The sequence below is a fragment of the Uloborus diversus genome, chromosome 8, assembly GCF_026930045.1.
Source record: "Uloborus diversus isolate 005 chromosome 8, Udiv.v.3.1, whole genome shotgun sequence".
In the NCBI taxonomy this organism is placed as follows: domain Eukaryota; kingdom Metazoa; phylum Arthropoda; class Arachnida; order Araneae; family Uloboridae; genus Uloborus; species Uloborus diversus.
In genome coordinates this window covers 85,229,517-85,257,105 of record NC_072738.1, presented here as the reverse complement: position 1 = coordinate 85,257,105, position 27,589 = coordinate 85,229,517, and the positions used below count along the sequence as shown (strand labels likewise).

The window sequence follows — 27,589 nt, the reverse complement described above, 5'->3', positions numbered from 1 at the left end:
GTCATTCTGTTCTTTAGAAGGTGACAAATAAATAACTAAAAAAAGAAATAGAAAATATTTTTCTACGGTTGCTTTGAACCTGGGACAAGAAACTGCACATTTCTAGGGAATTGCCCGCATTTATCTGCTCCTAATGGATAATTCATTAAAATTTCCTAATCCCTTTTAAGTTCTATTACTTATACTGCAGCTATGATTTATAACAAACTAATGTAAGTCTGTTGTGAAATAAATTTTCAAAAAGTTTTCCACAGTTGTATTGAATTTTTTTTATTTAGAACATTCAAGACTTTTCTTTGAAAACGCATTTAAGTTTATGAATTTAGATAAAATATATGAACACCAGTTCCCCCCTAAACCACTGTACAAAAATTAGCTTCTCTTTTCTTTCTACAACAGCACTTGTTCTAGTACTTGTTCTTGAGAGTCCGGAGTTTCATTAACTCTTGTCAACAATGGTATTTGAGAAGCCGAAACAGAATGTGGAGGAACTTGTGAGAAACCTGTAGAGTGTACTTGCTGTTGTTGCAGATCATCCTTTAGGCCTCCTTGAGTTATAGAAATTACCTGCGGAGATGCTTCTTCGGTTCTATGAAAGGTGCTTTTTGGTCCTGTCATTTGTATTGCTGGATCAAGCTGGAATGACGCAGTTGGTTTAAGCAGATGATCTGTAATCTCTTCGTCGACCTTTAGTTGTATTTGTTCGTCGTTTCGAATAGTTTGTGGACCAGTGGATCTTTGAGAACTAATTCCGCCTAATAAAGATTGAATATTTCCTGGTGCAGTACCAGATCTTGTTGCCCCCGCAGTCGGTATTGTTTGCTCTACATTGGTCCTCGTTTCAGTTCGCTGAGCTGTTAGTATAGTGGTCTTGGGACTTTGAATTGTGGTTCGACTGATTTGTGGTTTCGGCGCAATTTGTGGTGAAGGTTGAGAAATCCTAGTACTTGTTGCTGTAATGATTCGTCTGCTTGGTGTTGCTGGTTTTGGTTTGTCTGTCAAGGCTTGTGAATCTGTTGCAGGTACTAATTTACCATCTGAAGACACTTCAAAAATCTGACCAACGTGGCCAAATATATTTCCATCAACACCTGATATCGGAACCTTGTCTTGTGAGAAATCAACTCCTAGCCCTCCTGTAGTGCTTTGAGGTGCTCCTTGCAATACGATTTGTGGTCTCGGGGCAATTTGTGGTGAAGGTTGAGAAATCCTAGTACCTGTTGCTGTACTGATTCGTCTGCTTGGTGTTGCTGGTTTTGGTTTGTCTGTCAAGGCTTGTGAATCTGTTGCAGGTACTAATTTACCATCTGAAGACACTTCAAAAATCTGACCAACGTGGCCAAATATATTTCCATCAACACCTGATATCGGAACCTTGTCTTGTGAGAAATCAACTCCTAGCCCTCCTGTGGGGCTTTGAGGTGCTCCTTGCAATACGATTTGTGGTCTCGGGGCAATTTGTGGTGAAGGTTGCGAAATCCTAGTACTTGTTGCTGTAATGATTCGTCTACTTGGTGGTGCTGGTTTTGGTTTCTCTGGCAAGGCTTGTGAATCTGTTACAGGTACTAAGTTACCATCTGAAGACACTTCAAAAATCTGACCAACGTTGCCATAGATATTTCCATCAACACCTGATATCGGAACCTTGTCTTGTGAGAAATCAACTCTTAACCCTCCCGTAGTGCTTTGAGGCGCTCCTTGAAATACGCTTTGTTCTATGCGTGAAATAGTGTCCCGAAAAGGGGGCAGTTGTCGAGTTCCACTAAGAGATGTAGTTCTTTGGACGGAAATAGGTTTTTGAGGGATTCTACCTACATTAGAAGTTCCTGTTCTCCTTGAAGTAGTCGTTGTTTGAAGAATTCTGCTAGGAGTAGTTTGTGTCTGTGGAACTCTGCTTGAGGCAGGAGGTACTTGAGGAGTTCTTCGTATGGACGGTGGTACAGGAGTTACGTTTGAAGAAGTCGTTTGGCTAATTCTACTTGGAGGTAATGGCCTTTGAGGAGTTGTTCTTGGCAATGATGGTTTTTGAATAGTAGTGCTTGGTTTTTGGGGAGTTACGACCTGAGTTGGTATTTGTGGAGTTCTACGTGGAGAAGATCTTAAATCAGTTCTTCCAGAAGTTGCTGGAGGATCTCTTCTTGGTGCCTGCAGAGTTCTATCATCAATCACTTGTGGAGATCTGCCTGGAGAAATTGCTTGTGACCTTGTTCCAAAAGGTATCTGGAGGGGAAGTGGCAAATTTTGGGGTGCTCTGTTTTGAAAAGAGGCTATTTGAAAAGGAAGGGGATCTTTTGGAAGTGAACCAGGTGCTACTATTTCTTGCAAGGTTCCTTGAAATGGGCTTGCTCCTGCTGAAAGGATTTGGGTAGATCTTGTACCTGATATAAAACCTGGAATTGGCTGTATCGGAGAAGGTATTGTGCCAAAGGGTAGCACATTTTGAAATCCGGGAGGAGTAGCTAAGCTTCTTGAAGGTATTTGCGCTAACAACTCATTGCTAATGATTCCTTCAGTAAGAGCGTCTTCTATTCCTGGAAATGACGATAATTCAATTCCTGTTAAGCCCTCTCCTGGGATTCTAGCGAATCCAACGCTTTGGATTCCTGAAAAGGTTTGGTATCCTCTTGGCACATTGGGAAATTCAGAACCGGTTCTTTGTACAACGTTTAATGGTAAATAGGAGGACGTTCTTGTGCCGAAATTTTGGGAGAGTAATGAAGTTCTTGGAGGTACAATTGAACTGCCTCTGGAAATAGGTGTCGCTTGTGGTCTTGGACTAGGTAATGAAGCTACTGATAATGGTGGTTGAGGTGCTGGCTTAACTTCGGCAGGCTTTCTCGGAGAGGTAACAACTGCTGCAGGTGGTACTGGAGCAGGAGAATCCAAAACAGGAACTAGCTTGCCATCATCAGAGATCTCAAAAATTTGACCTACTTGGCCTTGAACATTACCATCAAGTCCAGATATGGGCACATTATTGAGAGGCTGCCTAGGTGAACCTCCTGTTGATAACGATATTTGTGGTGAAACTTCCGGTTTTTTTACAGTAGAAACAACTGTTTGTGTCCTCTGGTTCCCTGATCGTATTTTTTCTTTTAATGTTTTCACATATTTATCTGTATCTGGTTTTGAATCAGAAACAGGAGTTAGTTTTCCTCCTGGAGACATTTCAAAAATCTGTCCAACACGACCGAAGACGTTTCCATCGACACCTGAGATTGGTACATTCTCACCTAATGGTGAAACTGGTGCATCGAAACTTGCTCTTGATGGTACGACTGAAGATATTGGAGTACGTCTAACAGTTTCGTATGCGGTATACTTTCTCACTGGTAGGGACGTTTGAACAGGGCTTTGTAATATAGGTGCAGGCGGTCTGCGTCCGGCCCCTGTGTACGATTGAATATTACCTGCTGGTGCAACTCCAGAGCTTCCTTGTGTTTGGGGCCTAAGAATAACGCTATCTTTCCTATAATCAACGTTTTGCACAGTTGGTGTTTCTATTTTAAGCTTACGTTCTGGCAAATTATTTTGGTTTACGTCTAAAAGTCCTGTTGGTATTCTAGATAAGGGTGTGCCACCCTGCGATATAACGGTTCCAGGTATTCTGCCGGTAACTATTCTAGCTCCTATTTCGCCTTCAATAGCTGCAATCATTTCTGGTGTTATGTCAGCAGAAGGAGGCGCGTAAACCAAAGGTTGATTTAGAGAATCACCAGGTGATGATGCTGTGAGGGATGGGCCTGGCACATCTAAATTTTGAGCCGTAGTTACTGCTGCCTGCCTTTGAGCTTCACCTCTTGCTCTAATCAACGGTTGATTTGCAACAACAGGCGGTCTAGACGTATCAATAGAAAATTCTGAACTTGGTCCTGAAGTGAGCACTCTAGTACGCTGACCGAATTCAGCGGAATAAGGTCCTAGACCAAGAGGTCCTATTTCTTTTGGAATATTCAGCTGCCCTGGTATTAGTACAGGTGATCCAGGAGAACCGGGTACAAATTTCAACACAGAGTCGGAATCGATAATTGGTGTGGATGTGCGCTGGATGGTTTTTACTTTATACTGAGATCTTGTAATTGGTACAGATTGCCTGCTAATAATAGTTGTAGTTGGATTATTCACTCCTTGCGTATAAATTTGAGTTTTTTTCACTACTGTTTTAACTGCTGCCGGATTATTAGCTGCTGCATCTGTAGTTGCGGGCCCTACAATGGTTTTCACTTGCGTTGGTGCTGTTTGGGCTTTTCCACGGTGCTCACCAGAAGCATGGTGCAAAGCATCCACTGCTGATCCTAAAATAAAAATCAAACACTTTTATTTTAAAGTGTGCGATATGTACAAAGCTTAGTAATGTTATCATACAATAAAGAATTTTATCACACAAACGTATTTTTTAATTTCCAGAATTTTTTCCCTTAAATTCGAATTTAAATTATGTTGAAATATTTTTTATATTGCTATAAAAATTAAAACTTTTAATATTTACACTGAAAAATTCTTCCAACTATTCAGTAGTTCTTCAAAATGACCAAATTTCTCTCAGATGGAGGGTTTTTTTTTTCTAAATACTGCGTTAAGCCCTCAGCATTAAATCTTTTAAAGTTACAATAATTTTTCATCAACTTTTAGTCTTGAATAAAATGCTTTTTAAGCACCTCTTTTATTTCTGATACCGTTGTAGTTTTTTGATGTCCCGGAAACATCAAGGTGTCACTTGTAAGCTCTTTGACGACTTCGAGACGTCGTTCTATGTCAAGAGCTTAAGGAAATCTGTTGGCAATCTCCCCGAGGAAATGACCAACATTTATTATTCAAAGTGCGTTACAAAACTTGAAACTTGGCAACTGAGATCAAAAAGTTTCAAAAATTGCAAATTAATCAATGAAATTTCTCACATTTTTCGGGACTTCGGTATTATCCCATAGATTCCGGTACAAAGAGACATTTTTCATGTTCCTCGAAAATCAAAATTAAAACTCGAAGAGGAACAAGAAGAACTAATCGAGTCTACTTTTTGGTATTCCAACAGTTCTAGCATCTGGTCAATATTCTCATAATTTAGCTAGAAGTGCAAATTATTTCAAACATACCTGTTTAATATTTAAAGTTGATTTCTAAAAATATTATAAGCCTCCCTCATCGGATGAAATAGATGCGTAAAAAATGAATAAATGAATAAATAAAGTAGGGGAACGGGGCAAAGCGAAATAGCGGGACAAAGTCAAATGGTGAAATATTTTAGCTCCCCCTATCTGGTATTATTTTAACTCTGTCGTACCACAAGTAGTCTATTCCAGTCGGGAAAAAAAATACCGCCAAAGATTAAAGCATTTGGCAGTACAGGCAATTTAAAAAAAAAATGATACTCATATTGTAATATTTTGTTGTGAGTCAAAAATTATTTTTGTTACTATAAAGTGATAAAGTTCTTGTTATTAACACTTTAAATATCAATTGAGACCTCCTAATACTCAATGCAGCATTTATTTAGTTAATATTATACTTATTTGTATTTTAAATAAATTGTACAATTAGTCAAGTACATACGGGGCAAAGTAAAATCGTTTGTTTCATTTATTCATTCAATTATTTAATGTAAATCACCTATGTTTTCCTTTATTAATTAATTTATTTACATTCCTTCGTTTAGTAATTCACCTTTTTATTTATTCCTTCACTCATTTATTATTTATTCATTCTTTTCTCGCTCGTTTATTTTTCTTCATATATTAATAGATTTATTCAATTAATTTTTGTTTATTGTTTCTATTTTATTTCTCACTTTGCACATAAAAAAAGGGTGAAATTTTTCCACTTTTTTTTGAAGACTCAAATTCACTGCCGAAAATAAAAAATAATATTTTAATGCAAGTTTCATTATAAAATACAATGAATGTTCTTTCTTTATGTATACTGTAATTTTCAAAACAAATTTCCAATTTGTTCTTTTTGAAAAAACTCAGTCATCTTAACCATTTCACTTTGCCCCACATTCTCCTACTAGCACCTTTTAAGTGTCTAACATTTTTTCTGTAAAAAAAACTTTAATCGTTTGAAAAATAAATTAATAAATAAATAAAATTAAAAATAAAAAGACTCAGGACTTGTTTTCCCTCGTTGACAAAATTGTTTTAAAGTTAAATTAAGAAAATATAAATAAATAAATAATAAATTGTCTTCTTAAATAAATATTTTTGCCAACATTGTCTGCACAATTCTCTCTTTCTGATAAAAAAAAAAAAAAAGCTTGTAGTAATATTAATAAAGTAAAAAAACTTATTTCAAGGTTAAACTCGCACGGCAAGCCTAGATTTGTCAATTTTGAGCATTTAAAACTTTTCAAAATCTTCAGGTTTTCGAAACTTCCTTTGATTATTTAAGTAATTAATTTAAAAGTGTTTTTGAAAGCTTTTTTTTTTTTCACTATGTACTCGCTCAAAACTTGTTAAAGTCAAGTTACTTGACTCAAGTATATAAACTTGAAAATATTTTGAGCAGAATAGCGATAAATATAAGATATCCTCTCTTAATGTGCAATACATTTCTATCACAACGACCCTTTTTCTTTCTCTCTCTCTTTTTTTTATAGCAGGTAAATAATTTAAAAAAGTTTCAGGTCAAATAAATTTCAAAAGGGAAAAAACTTCAAAATATAATGTTAAAAATGTTGTTATTTTATATTGAACCTACCGATTTGGAAAGTTCATTTTTGATTTACATTGTGACGCTAATGGTTGTGAACACTTGCTCACTGTGCTCGGTTTTACTAAGTGGGGTTAATATTTCGAAAGAGTATACTTTGCTCTCTGAACTTGGAGGTCATGTCATAGGTAGGCTTGCCAGATTTCTGAAATGTTCAGCCTGGACACCAGAATGCAACCCCCCCCCCCCGAGTAGCGGTATTAAAAAAAGGGTACACACCCTTGGCTGGTTTTTAGAGTGTTTTAGAGGGTTGTTCATTCTCAATGCTATGAATAAATGGTCACCAATTACAAGGCTGCTCATATGCAAAATTTTAAGGGGGGGGGAGGGGCTCAGATATCTCCCCATGGTTTAGCAGGATATTTTCCCCATAGAAACCGATTTCAGTACAGATTAGAGTTATTAAAATTTGACATTTTTAATAACTTATTCATTAATTGCTGGAGAAGACATCTTTTTACATTTCTGCAAAGAAAAAAGTACTAAAAGCAAGGAAGTTCTAATTTCAAGTGGGAGGGGGGGTTGAGCCTCCACTTGCCCCCCTATATGGGCGTCCTTGATTAGTTATGAACCAAAACCAGATATAATAATTAATGATGCAAGCCAATAAATTTTAATATTCCATTTCTTATGTCCAAAAAAAAAAAAATATCCTGAAATAGGAAGAAATATTTTAAGTGAGGAATAAAAATTTGAACAATATTTATGTACTTTTCATTAGCTTAGGACTTCGTTTAGAAAATATTTTTTGGTTTTAATCTTGCTCCAAAAATCTTCACAAGTTAATCCGATATTAATTTTGCATGTTAATATTGCAGATGACAAACTAATTATTCTAAATAATCCTTCAGAGTTTATTGTTCATTAGGACTTATTTGGTCATCTATTCAAATTTTTCTTTTACCGGGACGTGAAGTGAACCAATCGGGACACCGAGACTGTCCCGGCCAAACCGGGACGTCTGGCAAGCCTAGTCATAGGGGACATTGAACTCACCTGCTTTGGATGCTGTTTTAATACGTGCATGGTCTTCTAGAGCGTCTTTGGGGTCGTGAATCCACCCCTCCACTGCATCCTGGGCTGGAGCAACTGAAATTTGTGGTGACGGAATATCGTCCTGAAAGAGGAAAGTACTTTTAATTCGGATTAATATCTCTTTTATTTGCTGTTTATTAAGCATTAGAATCTTTTTCAGCAGAAATTCTTTAATCCGCACCCCGTAATCCGAAAGTACACTAATCCAAACGTATCTGAGATGAAATGCATGTTCTGTAAATACAATTAATTCAGCGTTTTCTACTGTGATACAGTTTGTATTCTGTGTTAACTCTGTACCTCAAAGCCAGAAGGACTAAGTCCAAAAATTGCGATTTTCTGTTAATTAGTGCCATTAGATGAAGAAGCTTATCCAACATCGAGCCATGTGAACGTAATGGGGTCGTTTCCAAAATTTTAAAAGTATTTTTTTCTGGAAGAGCATGCTTAAAAACATAGAATCTGACCATTTTTTAAATAATTTCTTTAAGTTTAATATTTTAAAAAAATTACCTAAATCGGTGCTCTTTCATCGTTTAACGCTTCTGCCGATGACATCACAAATGATGAAATGCCATCCAGTGTTGCCATTCAATGGTCCAAAATATTTAATTCGCATTTTACTCACGTGTATTGGCAACGATATGGTTAATAGCAAGCGTAGAGCGCAATTGTAATTCGCTTCTTGATTATCGTAACGTGGAAATGCGGTAGAAAAATGCGCCATAGTGCAGCATTTGTGATGTCATAAAGACCATGCCTTGTTTGAAGAATCGGACATTTTAAAATATTAATGAAAAAAAAAATGTTGGGAAAATGAAAGTATTTTCTGAGTCTATGTTATTTTTTTTTGCTTATTCTATCAGTTTCAGTGACAAAAAGTACTATTTTTAACTGAAGGAAAGAACCCAATTCTTAAAACAAAAAAAAAAAAAAAACTTTCAATTTTTTTACTAGGGTTAAAAGAGCGCGTGTTCCATGCTTTGCGTGTGACTAGTGATTGCCATATCGGTACACCGAATACCGGTATTTCGAGAAATTTTTCAATTTCGTAATACCGGTATTTGCTGAGGTAAAATACCGGTATTTTCGGTATTAGCTGAAAATAATAAATAGTTTCAATTAAAGAAGTTTTAATTTAACTTATTAAATCTCTACTTATGTTTTAAATGCACATTTCTTTTACTATGATACAGAACCAAAATCAAACTATTGATGTAAAAATCGGGCTTCAAAAGCACGAATTAATAGGACATCATTAAACGAAAGGAGTGAAAAGATTGCAAAATGATAAAGTCGTAACTAGATGGTGTGATGAATCGCATTTTTGTGCGAATTTTGTGCACCATGTTTTCATTTTTTCCATTTCCTTGATCACTCACTTTCCCTTTTGTGAAAGTTAATTTTGAGTGTAATTTTGAATGCATTTGTCCCATTCACCTATGAACAATTCATTCTAAATATCAATTTCAGTAATACTTTTATTTCTCTTCTAATTGTTTGTCTGAACTGTACTAAATTTTGACAAAAACTTTTCTTGTAAGCATAACAAACGGTAATTTGTTATCACCGATATTAGTTTATTACCCTATCTCGCTATTTGGCTTTATACTTTTCAATAAAATATTTAGAAATTATACAGTGCCTTGAAAATTTGCACTAGCATAATCAATTGAAACATATTTTCAGATATTTACATAATTATAATTGTAAAGAATTTTGAAAAGAAAGGAAAAACGAATAGGAGAAACTAACAAGATAAAATTTAGTCAAGTTAATCGTAAATTTCAAACCAAAGGGCTAATAATAAAAACTGAACGCAAACCTCTCCCACTAAAGAGAAAAAGATGTTAGTATTGGAAAAGTATGGTCTCTAGGAATGAAATTACAACTAGCTATTAATTTAAAAAAAAAAAAAAAATATATATATATATATATATATATATATATATATATATATATATAATACACACAATGCAAAAGAAACATAAACACACAAAAGGATTTTTCCTAATATAACACGCAAGAGACCGAATTATTTGAAGATGAAGGACTTCTAGACAATAAGAGGATATTTATCGCGCATTGTTAACAATACCACCGACCTGCGTGAATTACGAAATCGTATTTTCAGCTGTTGGAGAGTTGAGAACTAAATGAGTTCCAGGCTTTAGAGACAACTCAATAGTTAATATTAAAGTATAAGTAATATACGAAAAACACAATTCAGAGTTAGAGCAGTAAAGAAATTTATATTAAAGAAAGGATCCATTAAAAGTAGTGTACACTTATAAAGATACGTTTAGGGAATGAAAACGACTCTACAATTTTTGTGAAAGGTCAAGTCAAGTAGAACTGGAAGTAGTTTTAAAATATGAAATATTAATTCAACACGTTAGCCGATACGTCAGTCACACTAGTTATTAAAAATTTAATGATTGACCCGGGATATTTCGTTGAGGTCTCATCAGTCTTCGGGGCTGACACTAAACATTCTGTTCAGGTCGCCAGTTTCATGAGGGACTTGACCAGGGGAGGATACAGAAAACCGTTTTTGGGGGGATCATGCGAAGGATACCCCCCCCCCCCCCAATGAATCTATAGTATTAGGCACGAAAAATTTCTGAAACTGCTTGGGGATCTATAAAAAGCAGCAAATAGGTCAGGAATAAGGCATCTTTTTGGGGAAAAACGTTGCAGATTAATTTCATAAGCAATGTAACACAGTAGTAGTTCAAATATTTACTTTCAAAAGTTAATGATGAATTGAAAAGATACTGTAATCGTTTACATTTTATGCGTAAAGTGTTTGAACAGTGTGAGTGGATTCTGTTGTCGATGGTTAAGGGAGGGGGGATTCCTGACCCCCATGACTTTCCCCTTGTATTCGCCACTGGACTTGACTAATTGTATGAAATGCTAAAACATACATTGCTATATATTTGAGATTCGTGTTCGTAGCATTAATGTTTTTTTTTTTTTTGAGCATTACTTGTCAAACACCTTAGTGGATTTTGATGAAATACAGTATAAACAAGCAATGGGTAGTCCTTTACTTGCGCACTGCGTGCGTGGCCTGTCCGAGATTTTCAGAAAATGCGGCAACTAATGTGTTAAAAGAAATTCGAAAATCTCAAGCTCAAAATTCGTTGCTTACAATCATATGGAACATTCTTGACCTAAATTAGGATGTCTTTCTATTGTTACTCATGACATAAAGAGTGAAACTTTCTTTCTAATCCGTTCCTCTTCAGTCGTTTTTGTCGTAGAGGTCACATTGGAATTGAAAAACAACTGATTACGAATTCAAGCAATGATTTTGCCCTTTTAAGCAACAGCTCAATTTTTTTTTCTATTAGAAAGTCATTCACGACCTTTGACCACAGAAATCATCATGACTTGGCATCGGCTTTTTTTTTTTTTTTTTCGAAAACGAAAGCAGAGTAACAGGAACAATGGAAAATAGATCAACGCGACAGATTTATGGGGTGGTGACACATTTCCGTCGTTCTAAAACCCGCAGTTGTCGCATTTCCAGAAGCTCGAAGGAAATTAAAAATTGCCCTTTGTCGCTAAGGGTCATCTTTCTTCAAAAGAAAATGGGTCACTTGACTAATGGATAAACTGGTGAAAAATTAGACTGATTTTTTGCGTAAAAAATTTCAAAATCCGGCAAATCAACTTTTTTTAAAGGTGTAGAAGCTGAATTTAAGTTAGCTTACTTTGTAAGTACAATTAACCACCCCTAAAATAAACATGTAAGAAATTTAAAAATTAAAACATTTTCTTTTCTTGCTTGCAAGACCAAGACATGTCAGGTGAAATGCCATTCTGAATGGAATACGGTCAGCAAACCCAGAAGAGTAGATATATTATTGAATTCGGTCGTGAAAGCCGTTTAAACTCTTTAAGTTGTCGAGGAAGAGATATTCAGTTCAATCAAACAGTTTGGAAGAAGCATTAGACGTGTCGGACGAGACGTGAGTTAGACACATCTGGATGAACAAGAGTCTAGACAACGTCTCAACCATTTCATTTCTTGTACCCTTCCGAATCCTATGCGGACTACATACAATCGAAATAATGTTTTCACTACAATTATATTAAGTGAAATGAAATGAATGCAAAATTTTACTTTAGTAAATTTAATGGAACTGCACTCACAGTTCGATGAATTAGAAACCTTTGAGATTTGCATTTGAATGCGTGCTAGGGATGAAGTATGCAATTTTTTTTGTTATGACTTGGGTTACTGTTCTGCTGGCAGGAAAGAGTGCCCTGGTATTCCTCGAGAAACACCAGTAAACAAACAGCCATGTGATACCTAGATATACTGGCAGATCAAGTGCACCTTGCAATGTTGCATTTTTATCCTGATGGCAATGGAAACTTCATAGACGATAATACAACTATACATCGCGCCAGAAGTGTAGAAAATTGGTTCTCTGATCATCAGTATAACTTCCAATCCCTGGCCACCACATAGCCCGGATCTTAACCCCGTAGAAAATGTGTGAAATATGGTGGAAAAACGCATCCGACAGCACTCTTCTCTTCCATCTAATTTACAAGATCTAAAAAGCTTTGCATGATATTCTCTGGATATAAATGTACTCCAGAAGCTAGTAGACTTGATGCCCAAAAGAATCAGAGCAGTTATCCGTGCAAAAGGTGGTCCAATGAAATATTAATTTAGGGTTTCTAATTCATTGGCCAGTGAGTGAATAAAAATAATATAGATTAATTTTTACTAGCTGTTCGCCGACCACATGAAAATTGCTCGCGGACCCGTGATGGTCCGCAGACCACAGGTTGAGAATTACTGGTCTAGAGAATCAAAAAGGTGTTATATTACTAACGCCGTCCACGAAAGACTCAGTTTTTATATTCGTTGTATCTATGGGGAGTAGATATTTAACTCAATAAAACAATTTGGAAGAAGATTGAGTCATGTTGGGCAAAATGTCAACCAGAAACCTCCTAAATGAACTAGGATCAAGAAACTCTGAAAGTTATTACATTATTGACGTCGTCAGTAGCGTCCAGATTTTCTCAAAGGGGGGAAGGGAGAGATTAGGGTTGGATCCAGATCCAGACGATCATTTAACAGAGGGGAGGGGGGCGGGTGGATGACTAATACATCATTTGGGGAAGGGGGGAGGTGAATTATAAAAATGTAACAAAAATTTGAAGAAATGAACCCATACCGGTTTTTTAAATAATATATTTGAAGTGATTGAATGAAAATTTAAACGTTTCGAGTATAAGGAATGAAAAAGAAAAAACAATTTCCAGTGTTCCGGATCTATTATCTACCTCAAACTTTTGATTCATTTGAGGACTCGGGAGATATTTTTAAGTCATATAAGTCCTCAATGATACATTTTTTTCCTTATAAAATAAAGGTTTCAACATTAAGATGCCATCACTTTTTACCAGTATTTTTACTGGACATAATGAAGTAAGCAATGAGAGAATGACTATTTAAAAATTATTTTTAAATACAATTTGAAGATAAATAGGATTCGTTAGAACGTTAGATGATTTAACGGTTTAATATCTGAGCAAAGAAAGGATGTTAACGAGATCTCCTTCAAAAACTTAGTTTAAAAAACATTTTAAAAAAAACTTTTATTGACGCATGGTGATGTTGAAAGGAAGTAGGTTTGGAGAATCTTCTCCAGAAATGATTCTCATTAAAGTCTTAAAAACACGATTGTTGGCCATGTTTGGAAGGGTCAAGAGAAAGAATGGGGCTCACAGGAATTCTTCTCCAGTCAGTTTTCAATATTGGAGCTCCAAAAGCGCAAATTGAGATTCCATATTTAAGTTTCATAAATGGTTTTTAGACGCTTTTTGTGATGTTAGTGAGAGGAGAGGTTCTGTGGCCTTCCTCTTTAAATAATTCGTCAAATTGAAACCTTAAAGACATAATTGTAGATTATCATTGGTAACATTAGGGGAAATGATACGATCCAAGCATGTTCCATTGGAAATTTTTTTAAATTGAAGGTCTAAAAACGCAATTTTAGACGACCTTTGATTAGGACAGGAGATAGATGAACTGCTTGGGGGGCACTCCTCCGAAAAATTTTCTAACTTGAGATCCCAAAAACGCAATTGTAAGCCCTTTTTAATGACTTAAGAAGAAGGAATGGGGTTTGGAACTTTACACCGGGGGGAAAGTTTCTGAAATTGTAGTTATATAATCGTAATTTTGGACGATCTTGGAAAATCGGATTCTCGGAACCTTCCCTCGGAAATTCTTTTACATTACATTCTTAAAAACGCGATTGTTCAACATTTTTGGTAGCGTTAATTTAAAGGATGGGTTTCATAAGTTCTTATTCATTCATTTTTCGATATTTAAGCGTGCATAAAAGCGCAATTTTAGCGATCTTCAATTATGCTTGAGGCAGGAGGTTCGGAGGCTCTCCCTGGGAAATTTTCGGGATTTAAGTCCGATTTGAAGCAAATCGTAGTAATTCTTTGGCGACGTTGGTGAAAGCATGAGGTTGAAAACTCTCCACCAAAAATGTTTCGACATTGAAGTTCTAAAGACGCAATTTTAGACGATTTTTCGTGATGTTAGGGAGATGAGAAATTTCTTTATTCGTTGATTCGTTGCCTCGTTGAGATAGAGATATTCCTCTCAATTGAACAATTTTCAAGTAGCCAGACTAATGTCAAGGAAAATGTCGCATCGGCGATAAAGATCCTGTATAAAGCACGACCTACAAGTCAGGAATTCTAGTAACTCTTCTTTATATGAATCATTTAGATATGTCGCGCTTTTTCTCTGTCCTCTCAAAAATTGAAGCTGATAAAATTTAACTTTAAATTTGAGACTACTAAAGAAAAGTCAAAATATCGTTTTTCGAGGAAAATCCTTTTTCTTTTCTTTTTTGACGATGGGGTCGTTTCCAAAATTGTAAAAGTATTTTTTTCTGAAAGAGCATGCTTAAAAACATAGAATCTGACCATTTTTTAAGTAATTTCTTTAAGTTTAATATTTTTAAAAAATAACTTAAATCGATGCTCTTTTATCGTTTAACGCTTCTGCCGATGACATCACAAATGATGAAATGCCTTTCAGTGTTGCCATTCATTGTTCAAAATATTTAACTCGCATCTTTACTCACGTGTATTGGCAACAATATGGTTGATAGCAAGCGTAGAGCGCAGTTGTAATTCGCTTCTTGATTATCATAACGTGGAAATGCAATAGAAAGATGCTCTATAGTGCATCATTTGTGGCGTGATAAAGACCACGTCTTGTTTGAAGAATCGGACATTTAAAAAAATAAATTAAAAAATAACTGTTGGGAAAATGAAAGTATTTTCTGAGTCCATGTTTTTTTTTTTTTTTTTTTTTGCTTATTTTATCAATTTCAGTGACAAAAAGTACTACTGAAGGAAACAACCCCATTCGTAAAATAAGGGTGCTCTCAAGTCATCTGAATTGACTTGAATTTGATGCAGTTTCTGTTATAAGTTTGAGTTCTTTTCTTGCAAAAAAATAATTGAAATGTTTCTAACGTCTCTTTTTCATAACAAAATAAATAAATAAAAATAAATATGTACAAAAAATAATTTTCTTCTGTTGCTTTCATTTAAAAAGCTGTTTTAATGCAAGAATAAACTAAATTAACTGTAGATGCACGCATCAATTTCTTGAATGTTAGACGAATCATTTTTATTGACCTCGATTATGTCACGATTTCGGATACATAGCACTTTTTTTATTGTCTTACGACAAGCACCATAAAACGCTGAACTACTATCAACTTAAAAGTTTGGTTGTTCTGCCTTCTCTAGTGGAAATATGTAAATCTTTACGTTTTGCCACGACAATCGTCCTCTAAAATATTAAGCTACTCTTGGGCCTGGTGATTTTAAATTTACTTTTGATGAACAACCAATGAGCTTAATGCGCCTTCTAGAAAACAAATACTACTTGTAAGTTTATAGCTTTCAGTTTCTGCAAGGGTTCCATTTGTTACTTTTACTGCCGTGTGCAGGTAAACAGCAGTATCTGCAGAAATAAGTTTTCGAGATATTGAGGAAATGTGTGTTGGATTCCATACTGACAATGAGGAAATGTTGAAATTAGACGTTTTTTTCGCGCCTTTTTTTCAGCGGAAACCAAGTAAACGAGCTTGTACAATGAAGGTAATGTACAATAGATCCGAAAAATGCAAAAAAAGTCCTTTACCTGCACACGACAGAATACATCTGTCCTATTCAAAGTTGGCGTGAGTAAGCAATACATAGTTGAACGCTGTAGCATTATAGGGGGGCTTTTAAAAGTTGAAGCTTGACATTGACAATGTTTACTTCCTTTTGGGGAAATAAGGAAAATCGATTGACGCTGATCTACTTTCGTAGTCCTTTTTGCAAAAGAAATCCAACTCAAATCTGCGTCAAAAACGCGTCCCATTTTCACTGAACTGCAGAGCCGACTAATTTTTGAAGACACTGGGCACGAAATTTATTTGGTGTCCCCCCCCCCTCTACTTATTCTATATAGTGAAACAATAAAATATTTTGTATTAACACAGCCATGTTAAATTTGGCGGTATGTTTTATTACAATATAAATACTTTATAAAAAGTAGAAAGGACCGTAAACAGGTATAGGGGCAGTTTTTCATATTTCCTCTTTTTTTTTTGCATTTTTGTCATCTTTTGTACGTTAGCTTTAATGTACAAGCTTGCTGATTTGGTTTCCGCTGAAAAAAAAATCGAAAATAACATCTAACTTCAGTATTTCCCTATTGTTCGAATTGAATCCAAAACGCACTTCTTCAAAAACCTCGACAACTCATTTCTGCAGATCCTGCCGTTTACCTGCCCACAGTAGAATATTATACGATAGTTAAACATCATTATATAAAAACGTCGTCAAACTTAGCTCGTTGCAGTAAACTTTTAATAGTGGAACTATAGACTGAACTCAGAGTGGTTTTGGGATTTGGAAAAGTGATTAAATTTTTGAGGGAATATTTTTTTTTCTAGTTTTAATATTTGCATCTTGCTACAGTGCGATATGAAATGAGTCCAATTAAAACTTCATCTACAGACTTGGTGCCTTCAAATGCTGGTGTCCTGGGCCCGTGCCCCATGTGCCCATGCCTTAATCTGGCCCTGCTAAACTGCGCAAAAAAAAGTGAACATCGTATAGGTCAAATCTCCACCTATCATAGCCACACCACATTTTTTACCCACCTCAGTTCCTTGTATAAAAATTGGATCTTCCCTGAGGATATTATTGTTTACATAAACCCCTTATTTGATAAACAAACGGTGAAGATAAATCAACCTTTCCTTAAAACTAAATGCCTGTCGCTTTCTCGCTTTTTACATAGAGCATGACCCCACTTAATTCTTACAGGCCATGACAATCTCCGAAACTCATGACAACGAAGAGAGCCCTACAGGGAACCCCTGTTTCCATTACGTTGCTATTGATTGGTGGATGAAGGGGTTGCCATCAGCGCCTCTTGCGGTCAAAATGGGCGACGTCCAATCAAAAATAAACAATTTTTGAAACGTTGACATTGATTGGTGGATGCATGAGCGGATCATAGATGCATCGGTTTAATACAGAAAAGTCAGAAATTGTCAAGGCCCGTTAAGCGCCAGTGCCATTTAGTGCAGCCAAGCATAGAGCAAAAGTGATCCCGAATCGAGGGAACGAGAATAAGTAAAGTTTGGTACACCTGCCACTGCCACGACCTATCGGAAGGTATAAGAAATTAATAATGAAGAACGCAATTGGTTAGTTTCTGAATTTAAATTTTGAAATCAACTAATTAACAGTTTGATTTGAATTGTTTGGATCCATCGTCATAGTAAGCCATCCTCATATTTCCGCTAGGTCGCGTTGCTAGGTGTAGCGGAAGTCAGAGCTAGCGTTTGACGGAAGTACTTTTTGAGACAAATACGTTAGGCATTTAGTATTAAGGGCGCGTTGGATAAATACGTCTTCTGATAACTAAATATTTTAGATTGTTCAACTTTCACTTTCTATAATTCGCTCAATTGGAAGAAGAGTGCTGCAATATGAAGAAATGAAATTTTACAGGAGAAGCGTTTGAAGTTGAATTCTTCGGGCAATTTGCATTGAGAAAGGTAAGTGGTTTGGATTATTAATATTATAACAAGAAATCTGTCATTATTTTTCAAAGAAGTTACCGTCTTTTGAAGGCCTTTAAGCGGGGGGGAAAAAAAAAATTAAAAACTTCGTATTTAGGCACTTTGTTTTCCAAATGAGAGTATTGTGTTTTCGTACGAGTTTCGCAGACTTGACCCCTCTATTGGTGAACCGCCCATATAGGGGGGGAGCAAGTGGGGGCTCGAGTCCCCCCCCCCCCATAGAAGTTAGAACTTCCTTGCTTTTAGTACTTTTTCCTTTGCAAAAATGTAAAAACATTTCTTCTCCGGCCATTAATCAATAAGTTGTTAAAAATGTCAAATTTTAGTCACCCTAATCTATCCTGAAATCTGTTTCCAACGGGAAATTATCCTGCTAAACCATGGGGAAAATATCTGAGAAATCCCATTTACAATTTTGCATGGGGGCGATAATGGGTGAATAAGCACCACCAGAACTCCGTTGAAACTTGAGATTTATGCAGAAATTAAATTTTTAGAAAAGACGTAAGAAACAAGTATTACATAAGTTTCAAAAGTAAGATAAGTTTGAGAATAAGGAAAGTTTGCCACAGCATTAAGTTCTCGGGAAAATGTTTATTCAAAAACTGCGCCAAAGTGGGATGCTACGATTTGCCTCACACGAATGAGGTTAAATTTTTCGCAAACGTTTTTCAATTATTGAAGTACTTTTTGAAGATTATTGATGTGCAAGAAATTGAATAAATTTCTCATTTTTGTGAATAATGCTGGTCATTATCATTTACTTAAAAAATCACTCAACTCAATTGACAAAATCTCTTTACCAGTAGAGAATCTCATTAAAAAAACATACATTAAAATACTTTTCCCACACCTAACAACTACTTTTTACTAAAGCTTTCTAACAAGAAGAAACTTTCTAACAAAATTATAGCTAATCATCAAAATGCACTGCGTATTTTACACAAGAAAAATGGTGCATACTGTAGCATTGTGGTAAATAACTGAAATTCAATAGTTAATTTTCAATTTTCATTTTCTTCCATTTTCGTCATCTATTGTACAATTGTACTTCAGATTTGAAATACAAGCTTGTTTATTTGGTTTCTGCTGAAAATACAGCACCAAAAAAAAAAAAAAAAACCTTGCCAAATTCCTACACTTTGTTATTAGAATCAGACGAGTATGAAGAAATAAAGCAGCACGATATACAAGATCGCCTGAGTGAGACTCGGGCATGCACAAATTTTCCGGTATTGATTAATCGGAACTTGAGCAATGTGGCATAGGCGCCCATATAAAAAATTTTAAGGGGGGGGGGGGGCTCAGATATTTTCCCCATGGTTTAGCAGAATATTTTCCCCATAGAAACCGATTTCAGATATTAGAGTTGTTAAAATTTGACATTTTCAATGACTTTTCAATGACTTACACATTAATGGCTGGAGAAGAAATGTTTTTACATTTTGCAAAGAAAAAAGTACTAAAAGCAAGATAGTTAAAATTTTTAGGGAGATGGGGCTTGAGCCCCCACTTGCCCTTAAATATGGGGCCCATGCAATGTGGCGATAGAAAAGTATTTGCCATTTTCTTTTGGCAAATCTAAACAGTCCTTTCCTTATTTGGATACTCAGCAGAAAAATTTTCTTGGTGCTCAATGAATGGCGAAAATATAACGTGTTTCTAAATTGTACCTGATGCAATTTCTCCTGGGTCCAGTCTACGGGAGGCCTCCCCTTTACATGCCCTGCCTCTGTGTGGGCAACAGCCAGAAGGGTCAGAAGACCCAGCACCTGTGGAAGACAAAATACGAAAGTTGAATGCCTAAAATGGCAAGAAGCTGAACTCGCGTCAAAACGAAAAGAACAGATATAGTCGATTCCGGTTAATAGGACCACAATAGGACGGGACCATTTTGGTCCTAATAACCGGCTGGTCCGATCAAGAGAGCAGGACCTGTGTAGCTTGACAGAACATGCTATACATTAAACATTTAAATGCCATTATGATTGCTGTAAGCCCAAATGTACATGGTGTGCATACAAAGAAGAAAAATTGCTGTGAACGAAATTTTTCTATTAAAAAAAATGCAAGCAATCTTTTTACACTCGTTGAATAACGTGTTCTGACCGATAAGGTTTTAGTTGTTCCTTCCAGTCAGTTATGTGCACCGTGTTTTTACTTCCTCAATTTCCTTGATCACTCACTTGCTGTTTTTTAAAAGTTGATTTTAAGTTTAATTACGAATGTATATGTGCTATGAATAATTAATTATAACCATCAACTGCAGCAACACTTTATGATATATGTTTTTGGATCTCAACTGTATGCAATTTTGAGATTACCCTTTTCTTGGTAGTATAACAAATGGTAACTTGTCACCGGTATTAGTGGGCTATCCTTTCTCGCTGCTTAGCTGTATACTTGGCGAGATAATATTTAGCAATTGTATAGTGCCTTGAAAATTTGCTTAGAGGAAAGGCGTGATCAACTGGAACAAACTTTCAGGTATTAACATAATTGAAAAGATTTTTTAAAGGATAACAAACGAAATAAACTAACAAAAGATCAAACTTAGGTTCATCGTAAATTTCAAACCAAATTGTTAATAAAAAGCAAACACAAACTTAGCTTGATCAAGAGGAAACCGTTGAAGATGATATTGATACTGAATTGTCTCTCGAAGAGAAATTACAGCTAGCTTTTTATTTAAAAAAATTAAAAAAAAAAAGCTACACACAATGCAAAATAAACACACACGCACACACAAATAATTTTTCCAAAGCCTACACGCCGAATTATTTGAAGATGAAGGATTTCGACGCAATTAGAGGAGGCGTATCGGGCATTATTAATGTTACCACCCACCTGCGTAAATTCAGATGGAGTATCTTCAACTGTAGGAAATTTGTTTCCTAAAATGAGCTGCAGGCTTATTAGTGACAATTCAATTGATCTATTATATTTCTTATTATTGTTCATTTTTGTTATTATAACATTTCTTCCTTCATAAACATTCGTTTTTGTTCACAATAAGTTTTCATAAATTATGCACTTTTTGCACAAAAATATGAAATATGGCAACGAAACAATAAGTTTTTAATAGGTTTTTGAGAAATTTCTAATACCGGTATTCCGGCATCACGTTTTAAGAATACCGGATACGGGTATTGCATTGTTGGTCGGTTATTGCAATCCCTACTCACAATCGAAATGTTTCCCTGCGTCAATTTTTTTAAGCTGATAGAAACGACTGATATTAAATCTCTTGTTAGAGAGATTTTTGAGTTGCTTTGCAAAATACAGTAGATCCTTGTTTTACGCGGGGGTTACGTTCCACGGAAATGCCGCGTAAATTGAGACCTAATATTAGTGTTAAAATAGGGGATATGTTCCGTACATAAAAAAATACTTCATTCCAGTGATGACTAATTGTATAATGAGTTTATATGTGTACTTATATCGATTTTTATGCACAACATGCAAAAAGAAAACATAAATTAATTTCGTGTTCTGTTTATAAAGAGGAGCTGGCTATGATAGTCTTTTGGCAGTCACTAGGAATTTTTCTTTGCATCATTTCCATGATAAAATCTTCCTTCACTAACAAATCAGAAAGATCATTTCTATTGTCTAAGAATGGCTCAAAATTTTCAGTGCGAACGTTTTTGGCTGTGTGTCACCGGTGTCGGTATCCTCATCGGTTTTGCAATCCTTTGTCACTCCTAAAAGATCTTCTTCCAGTGAGTTCTGAACTGTGTGAGTTTAATAACTTTACTTCTGGAAAGAGCTCTGGAACCAATCGCATAAAATGTCTCCAGTGGCCCAAGCTCGATTATTAGCACATCAAAATGCAGTTTATTACATCTAATCTGCAATATTTAGGAGTTAGAATTTTGAAAGAGAGGAAAATATTATCTGTTTGCATTGCCGCATCCGCGTAAAACCCGAAACTTATCCGCTTGAAATAAAATAATGGTGTCAAATCTTAAACCACGTATAATCGAAAACGCGTAAAATAAGTCCGTAAAGTGACTTTTTTTTTTTTTTTGCCATAACTTTTTAATTTACTGTTTGATTTGCAAATTATTTTAATTTGCGTTGGTGTGTTGGTAGGAAAAGCTCAAAATAAAATATGACAATCAAACAGTAAATTAAAAAGTTATGGCCAAAAAATGTCACGTTATGGACTCTACATAAATGTCAAAAATACCGTGAAATGACCCAATAATAACAATAACAATAGTAGTAATAATAATAATAATAATAATAACAATAATAATAGTAGTAGTAATAATAATAAAGATTTACGGTTGTGATAGTACCAAGCAGTTTGTTAAATTCAGACATCTTGGGGGGAAAACAAATTATACTAAAGAAACGAAATTCAACAATTCTTTCAAGCCGAAAACTAGTACAGAAAATATGAACAAGCTGTAAAATGCCTTTAAAAAACACAAAACTTAGTAGAAGTACAAAAAGGAAATAAAGAAAAAAAACAACTAAAGCAAACTCAAAGAACTAATTTTTAACGGAAGAGAAACATTTTTGTTTTGTATTTTAATGTAGACATGTATAATGCAAATATATTATACATTTATATTTCAGTGATCTCGATCAAATCGAATGCATGTCTTCAAACTTAAATTATATGCTGTTAGAGGTATACAGTTGCCATTTTTCCCACTGGTAATATGATTAAAGCAAAATAATAGTATCTTTAAGAAAAAGTCAATATCCTGAATTTAGAAAACATGAAAGTAATTTAAAGTTATTTTTATGGTATGCGAAATATAACTGTAGAATATTCTTAACTAATTAGCTTCAGGATGACTGGAAACCAACAGTTGCACATAACAGCAAATAACATTTTTTAATAGGTTACGCATAAACTGTAATTAATATTCATTTAAATTGAAGCTCTTAAGTAATGAAGCAAAGTACATTATGACTCTTCTTACGTAAGAAAAGCTTCACGCGTAAATACACCATTGTGCGAATTAATGGAATCAAGTTCGGAATTTTTAATTTTCGAATTTTTTAGGTTGTTCAAGCTGTGTTTATAACAGCTGTTTAGCCCTACCAGTTAATTAAACGCTATAACATCACCTTTATTATTTTATTTTTTTTGTCATAAGTATTGTGTTTTGTTTAAGTGTTATGCATTTCTACATAGTTTTGCTGTCTTTTCTAAATCCGGTCACTTTTTATCTTTTTGTTAACTTTGGATATATCTCCACGGAAGAGGCCGACCATTGTGACATTGAGTGAAAATCTGATTGCACAACGAAAGAAAAAAAGATTTGTGCTTTGCTAAAAACATGGTTTAGAGATCAAGGATTTAAAGAAATTTGCAAAACTCTAGTGTTGACTCTATGCCCAAGAGATTTGAAAATGGTGCTGGACAAAAAGGGGGGGGGGGGCATACTAAGTGGTGATTTTGATTTTATAATTAAATGATGAAAATAAAGGTGATTTTGTAAAAAAAAATGGCTTGATTCCATTATTGGCTTGATTCAATCTAGCTCTCAATCTTAATCTGAAAGATTAAGATCGAGAGCTAGATTGAAATCCAGTGATCACTCAATCAAGTCTTGATTTTTATATTGATTACATGTTTTTGACTCCGGTTCTAAGAAGAGAAGAAAAAAAAATCCAATGGACGACTGACAATATTTTTGCATTGCTATTTTTGTATTTATACTATTCTTATTTTTCTCTGAAATGCTTTTGTACGTATTTATCAATCAAAATAGTCTTGAAATCGCTTTAATTACACATTTTAAACTTTTCTTTGGGTGTGTTTAGTAACAGAATATTTCTTCTAATTTAAATTTATTTTAAGCTTGTCATTAAAATATTTTTGTTCCAAAAGAACTTTACATTTATTTAAAAAGTAATCATTGTTTTTGTAGTACAGTCGAACTCGCTTTAAATAGCCCTGATTTAGCGAGAACACGGATTTAGAGAGGAAATCTAAAATACTTGGTTGGTACAATGTTAAGTTTATGGGAGCATAACTCGCTTTTAACGAGCAAATCCCGTCCAAAGCGAGTAATATTTTTGTGATTTATAGAATTTCTATTGACTTCCAGCTCAACCTATCCTTTTTGGTAAATTTTCATTAACATTCCAAAGTCAACCAAAGTTAGTAATAAATTTTAAATCCTGAGAACAAGCGATGACAGACAGCACTTTTTTACTTCCTTTTACAAAAAAGGAACTATTGTATTCGCGAAAAAATTTTCACTCAAAAATTGGCTTTAATTTTCATTTTTCTCACCCCCGAATGAATGTTGAGTTTTTTTCGACCCGACCACACGTGGATAGGAACCTAGACACCCGAAATATCCATTTTGACGACCCCCGAGTTAATTACAACGAATTTTCGTGTGTATGTGTGTATGTATTTCGCATAACTCAAAAGCGGTATGTCCCAGAAAGTTGAAATTTGGTACGTAGACTTTTAGTGGAGTCTAGTTGTGCACCTTCTCTTTTGGTTGCATTCGGATGTTTTTAAGGGGGTCTTTTGCCCCTTTTTGGGGGGAAATCATTGTTAATTTCGATGTAAACTCAAGTGGTGTTATAATATGTCGGACACTTGGCGATATATCACCAGTCTTTTGGTCGCCAAGTTTATCGCCAACTTGGCGACAAGTTTGGCGATTTTGTTTTTTAAAATTTGGTTCCAATTTGGCCACTGTTGGTGATATTTATGGAGTAAGCTATTGAATCACATTAAAATTGCCAATAATGGGGAAATGACATTAAATTGGAGTAAAAGGAAGTCATGTGATGCACACATCAGCTCGTTTAATTTTTGGAGTAAAGAAACATTTAAAAATTATGTATGTATGTATCGTGTATTCCTCAATGACAATGACATAAGAAAGAGACATTCAGTTAGTTCAAAGCAAAGTTACCATCTTATTTGGTACTGTACCGAATTAAAAAGAAGAAGAAAAGAAGCAACTATGATGAATTTTTATGTTTTTTATTCACGAACTCGCTTTTTGCGAGCACTCGTTATAGCGAGCAAATATCGCGGTCCCTTTGCGCTCAATACAAGCAAGCTCGACTGCATAACATTTCTTGATTTCGGCATAAAAAGTCGTATGTTTATATTTTCAGACAATGATTTAAATTTTATTCATAATAGGCAATTTTATTCGAAGTATTTTTGCTTTTATATTCTTGAAAGCACTTGGTTAAAGACAGCAACAACAACACGAACGAGAGAAATTCGAATAAAATGAATATCCGCAAAAGTAATCCAGATCCAAAACGCGAAGAGGCTGAAGTTTTGCAACATAAATTTCAGTTTTCGTAACAAGCTTCATTTAAGTGTTTTATTCATCAGTATTCATTTCTGAACATCTTTAGGGTAGTAATATCAAAAAATAGTTTTTAACATGTCTATTGAATTTATAGTAAACTCATCGTCAACTAAAATAATTTATCATATTCATTCGTATAATGTTCTCAAAAACAAGTACGAAAGAACGATAGTGAAAAAAATCTCTCACACAGCAGTTACAGTTTTGAATATATTTCCAAGTCCCCCAATGAATCGCTTTTGTGACAGTCTTTAAACTATTTTTAACTAGTAAATTATTAATGGCAGCTCTTCTATTGAAAAATTTATAGTTTTAACTAGGAGTGACCACTAAAATAAAACATTTCTAAAAATTAATGAACTCATGAGAAAATATCAATAATGTTCAGAAAAATATAAATCTATTGCATTGGTGATATATATATATATATATATATATATATATATATATATATATATATATATATATATATATATATATATATATATATAATTTCATTTTTTAAAACTTTATTTGCGTAAAACGTTTAATTGACAACATACGTTGATTGCATTTATCCATTGAAGTAAATTAAACTTTATGACATCAAATAACTACTAAGAATAATACCTATTTAATAAATGCTTCCTAATAATGTTAGTTGTATAAATTTTAACTACGATAATATCATTGTAACCAATATTCTTTTTGTACACCTCACTAAGCAACTCGTGAACTTCATTTATTCAAAGTCCTGTTGTCCAACAAATACGACAGCGCTCATAAATTCGTTAAAATACTTTAAACTACATGGTATTAACAGAATTTATTTATTAATTGATTTAAAAAGCTCTTTTATTTTAATGGTAATGATGACATTTTTCCTTTTAAGTAATTTAGGCTTAGTGATAACAACTGCATTAATTGAAACTGTTTTAAAGTAGTGGCAACAGTTGTTTTCATCCATTGCAAATCTGGAATGAACTGGAATCATGTTCAGAACAGTAATCATGGGTGTTTTAAAGAAATTTGAAAACCCATCAGAAAGAAACTAAATAAAAGTGAAAACAATAATATTAATATTTACTCATCTAAGTACCTTAAGTTTAATAATTACAGCGTCATTAATTGTTAAAGCTATATTAGATTTGGTGGCAACAGTTGCTTTCATCTATTGCAAATCATTCAAGAACCGGAACAATTTTATCAGAACAACAATCATGTGTATGTTGAAGAAGTTTAAAAATCCACCAGAAATTAGCTAACAGTGATGATAATTATGATTATTAGTATTAGATATTTTTAATCTATATACTGATCTAGCTTTACTGGTAATTAATCATTGAAATTGTTCAAATTTATTCAATGCTTCTGAGGAATACGTTTTAGAAGAACACATTTACAAATGAACAACTCTATAAAAACAAGTTAAAGCAACAAAGACTGGAATATTATATATTGTTGTATAAACAACAAAATATTAAAATAAATAAATAAGTGGAATAAAAAGAAAATATGTGAGGATGAGGGAAAGGGAGGAAGGGAGGGGGGAGATAAAAATACAAAAAACAACAGTACAAAATCACATTTATGTGTATCATAAACACTTTTTCATTGACACACCTACAATAATTGCCAAAACATTTTGAGCAACAAGTAACTTTTTAGAATAATACATTAGAAGGGCAAAAAAAAAGCCTAAAGAATGCAAGCGATTAGAAAACAAATAATGCAATAAATAAGTACATTCCGTGGACATACCCTGGTGACAGTTATCCATTAAACAATTCCAGCTTAATCGATGATTAAAAGAATAATTAATCATTTCTTACCAAAATCATGTTATGTAGTCTTGTATGTTCCGTGTGTGGATGAATATCTGAGCCTGTAGCCATCAAGGAAGAGACACTTTCCCTTTATATAACCTCAGGTTGAGCCCGCTCATCCTAGCCCCCAGGTTGATTTATGCGGATGCTCGAATTTCGCATTCAAGGCTCAGCACCTGGACAACGAAGAAGATCGGAGGTCTATCAAAAGAAGACAGTGGAGGTACAGATATCGAATACCGTGACTTGGCAAAATGACGTAAGTCAGAATAACTCGTTCTTTTTGTCTTCTCTGGAAAGGAAAGTCGCGATTTTTTTTTTCTTTCGTTGTTCCTAATATATTCCGTTTTGTTAGTATGAATCTCACAAAACCGTTGCTGAATTGATTTAAGTATATTTGCTTTTTAACCTTTCACAAACGGCGCAGAAAGAGTAATAGGCGCAATTAACTTAACTTTATGATTTATAAGGTGGTAAGTTTTGCAGGTGAAGTTTACTTTTTCTCTTTGATCAATTGTACAGTCGAACTCACTTATAATAAGCTTTAATTCAACGTTAACCCGGATTGAAC

General features: G+C 34.5%; 1 protein-coding gene across 1 annotated transcript; it reads right to left on the bottom strand.

Moving 5' to 3' along the window:
- Window positions 1-235: 235 nt before the first annotated feature.
- Window positions 236-27,079, bottom strand: LOC129227320 (mucin-2-like). Its single transcript, XM_054861864.1, has 4 exons — window positions 27,025-27,079; window positions 19,571-19,669; window positions 7,702-7,822; window positions 236-4,295 (listed from the first exon to the last, which is right to left on the bottom strand). The coding sequence occupies exons 1-4, from the start codon at window positions 27,031-27,033 to the stop codon at window positions 391-393; spliced, it is 4,134 nt and encodes a 1,377-aa protein (XP_054717839.1). The 5' UTR covers window positions 27,034-27,079; the 3' UTR covers window positions 236-390.
- Between the last annotated feature and the right edge of the window lie 510 nt (window positions 27,080-27,589).

Coding starts and splice junctions, on each gene's coding strand:
- LOC129227320 (XM_054861864.1), bottom strand. Junction 7,823..19,570: donor CCCAGGAGAAATTGCATCAG/GTACAATTTAGA, acceptor TTCCTCTTTCAG/GACGATATTCCGTCACCACA. Junction 4,296..7,701: donor TAAAACAGCATCCAAAGCAG/GTGAGTTCAATG, acceptor TTTTTATTTTAG/GATCAGCAGTGGATGCTTTG.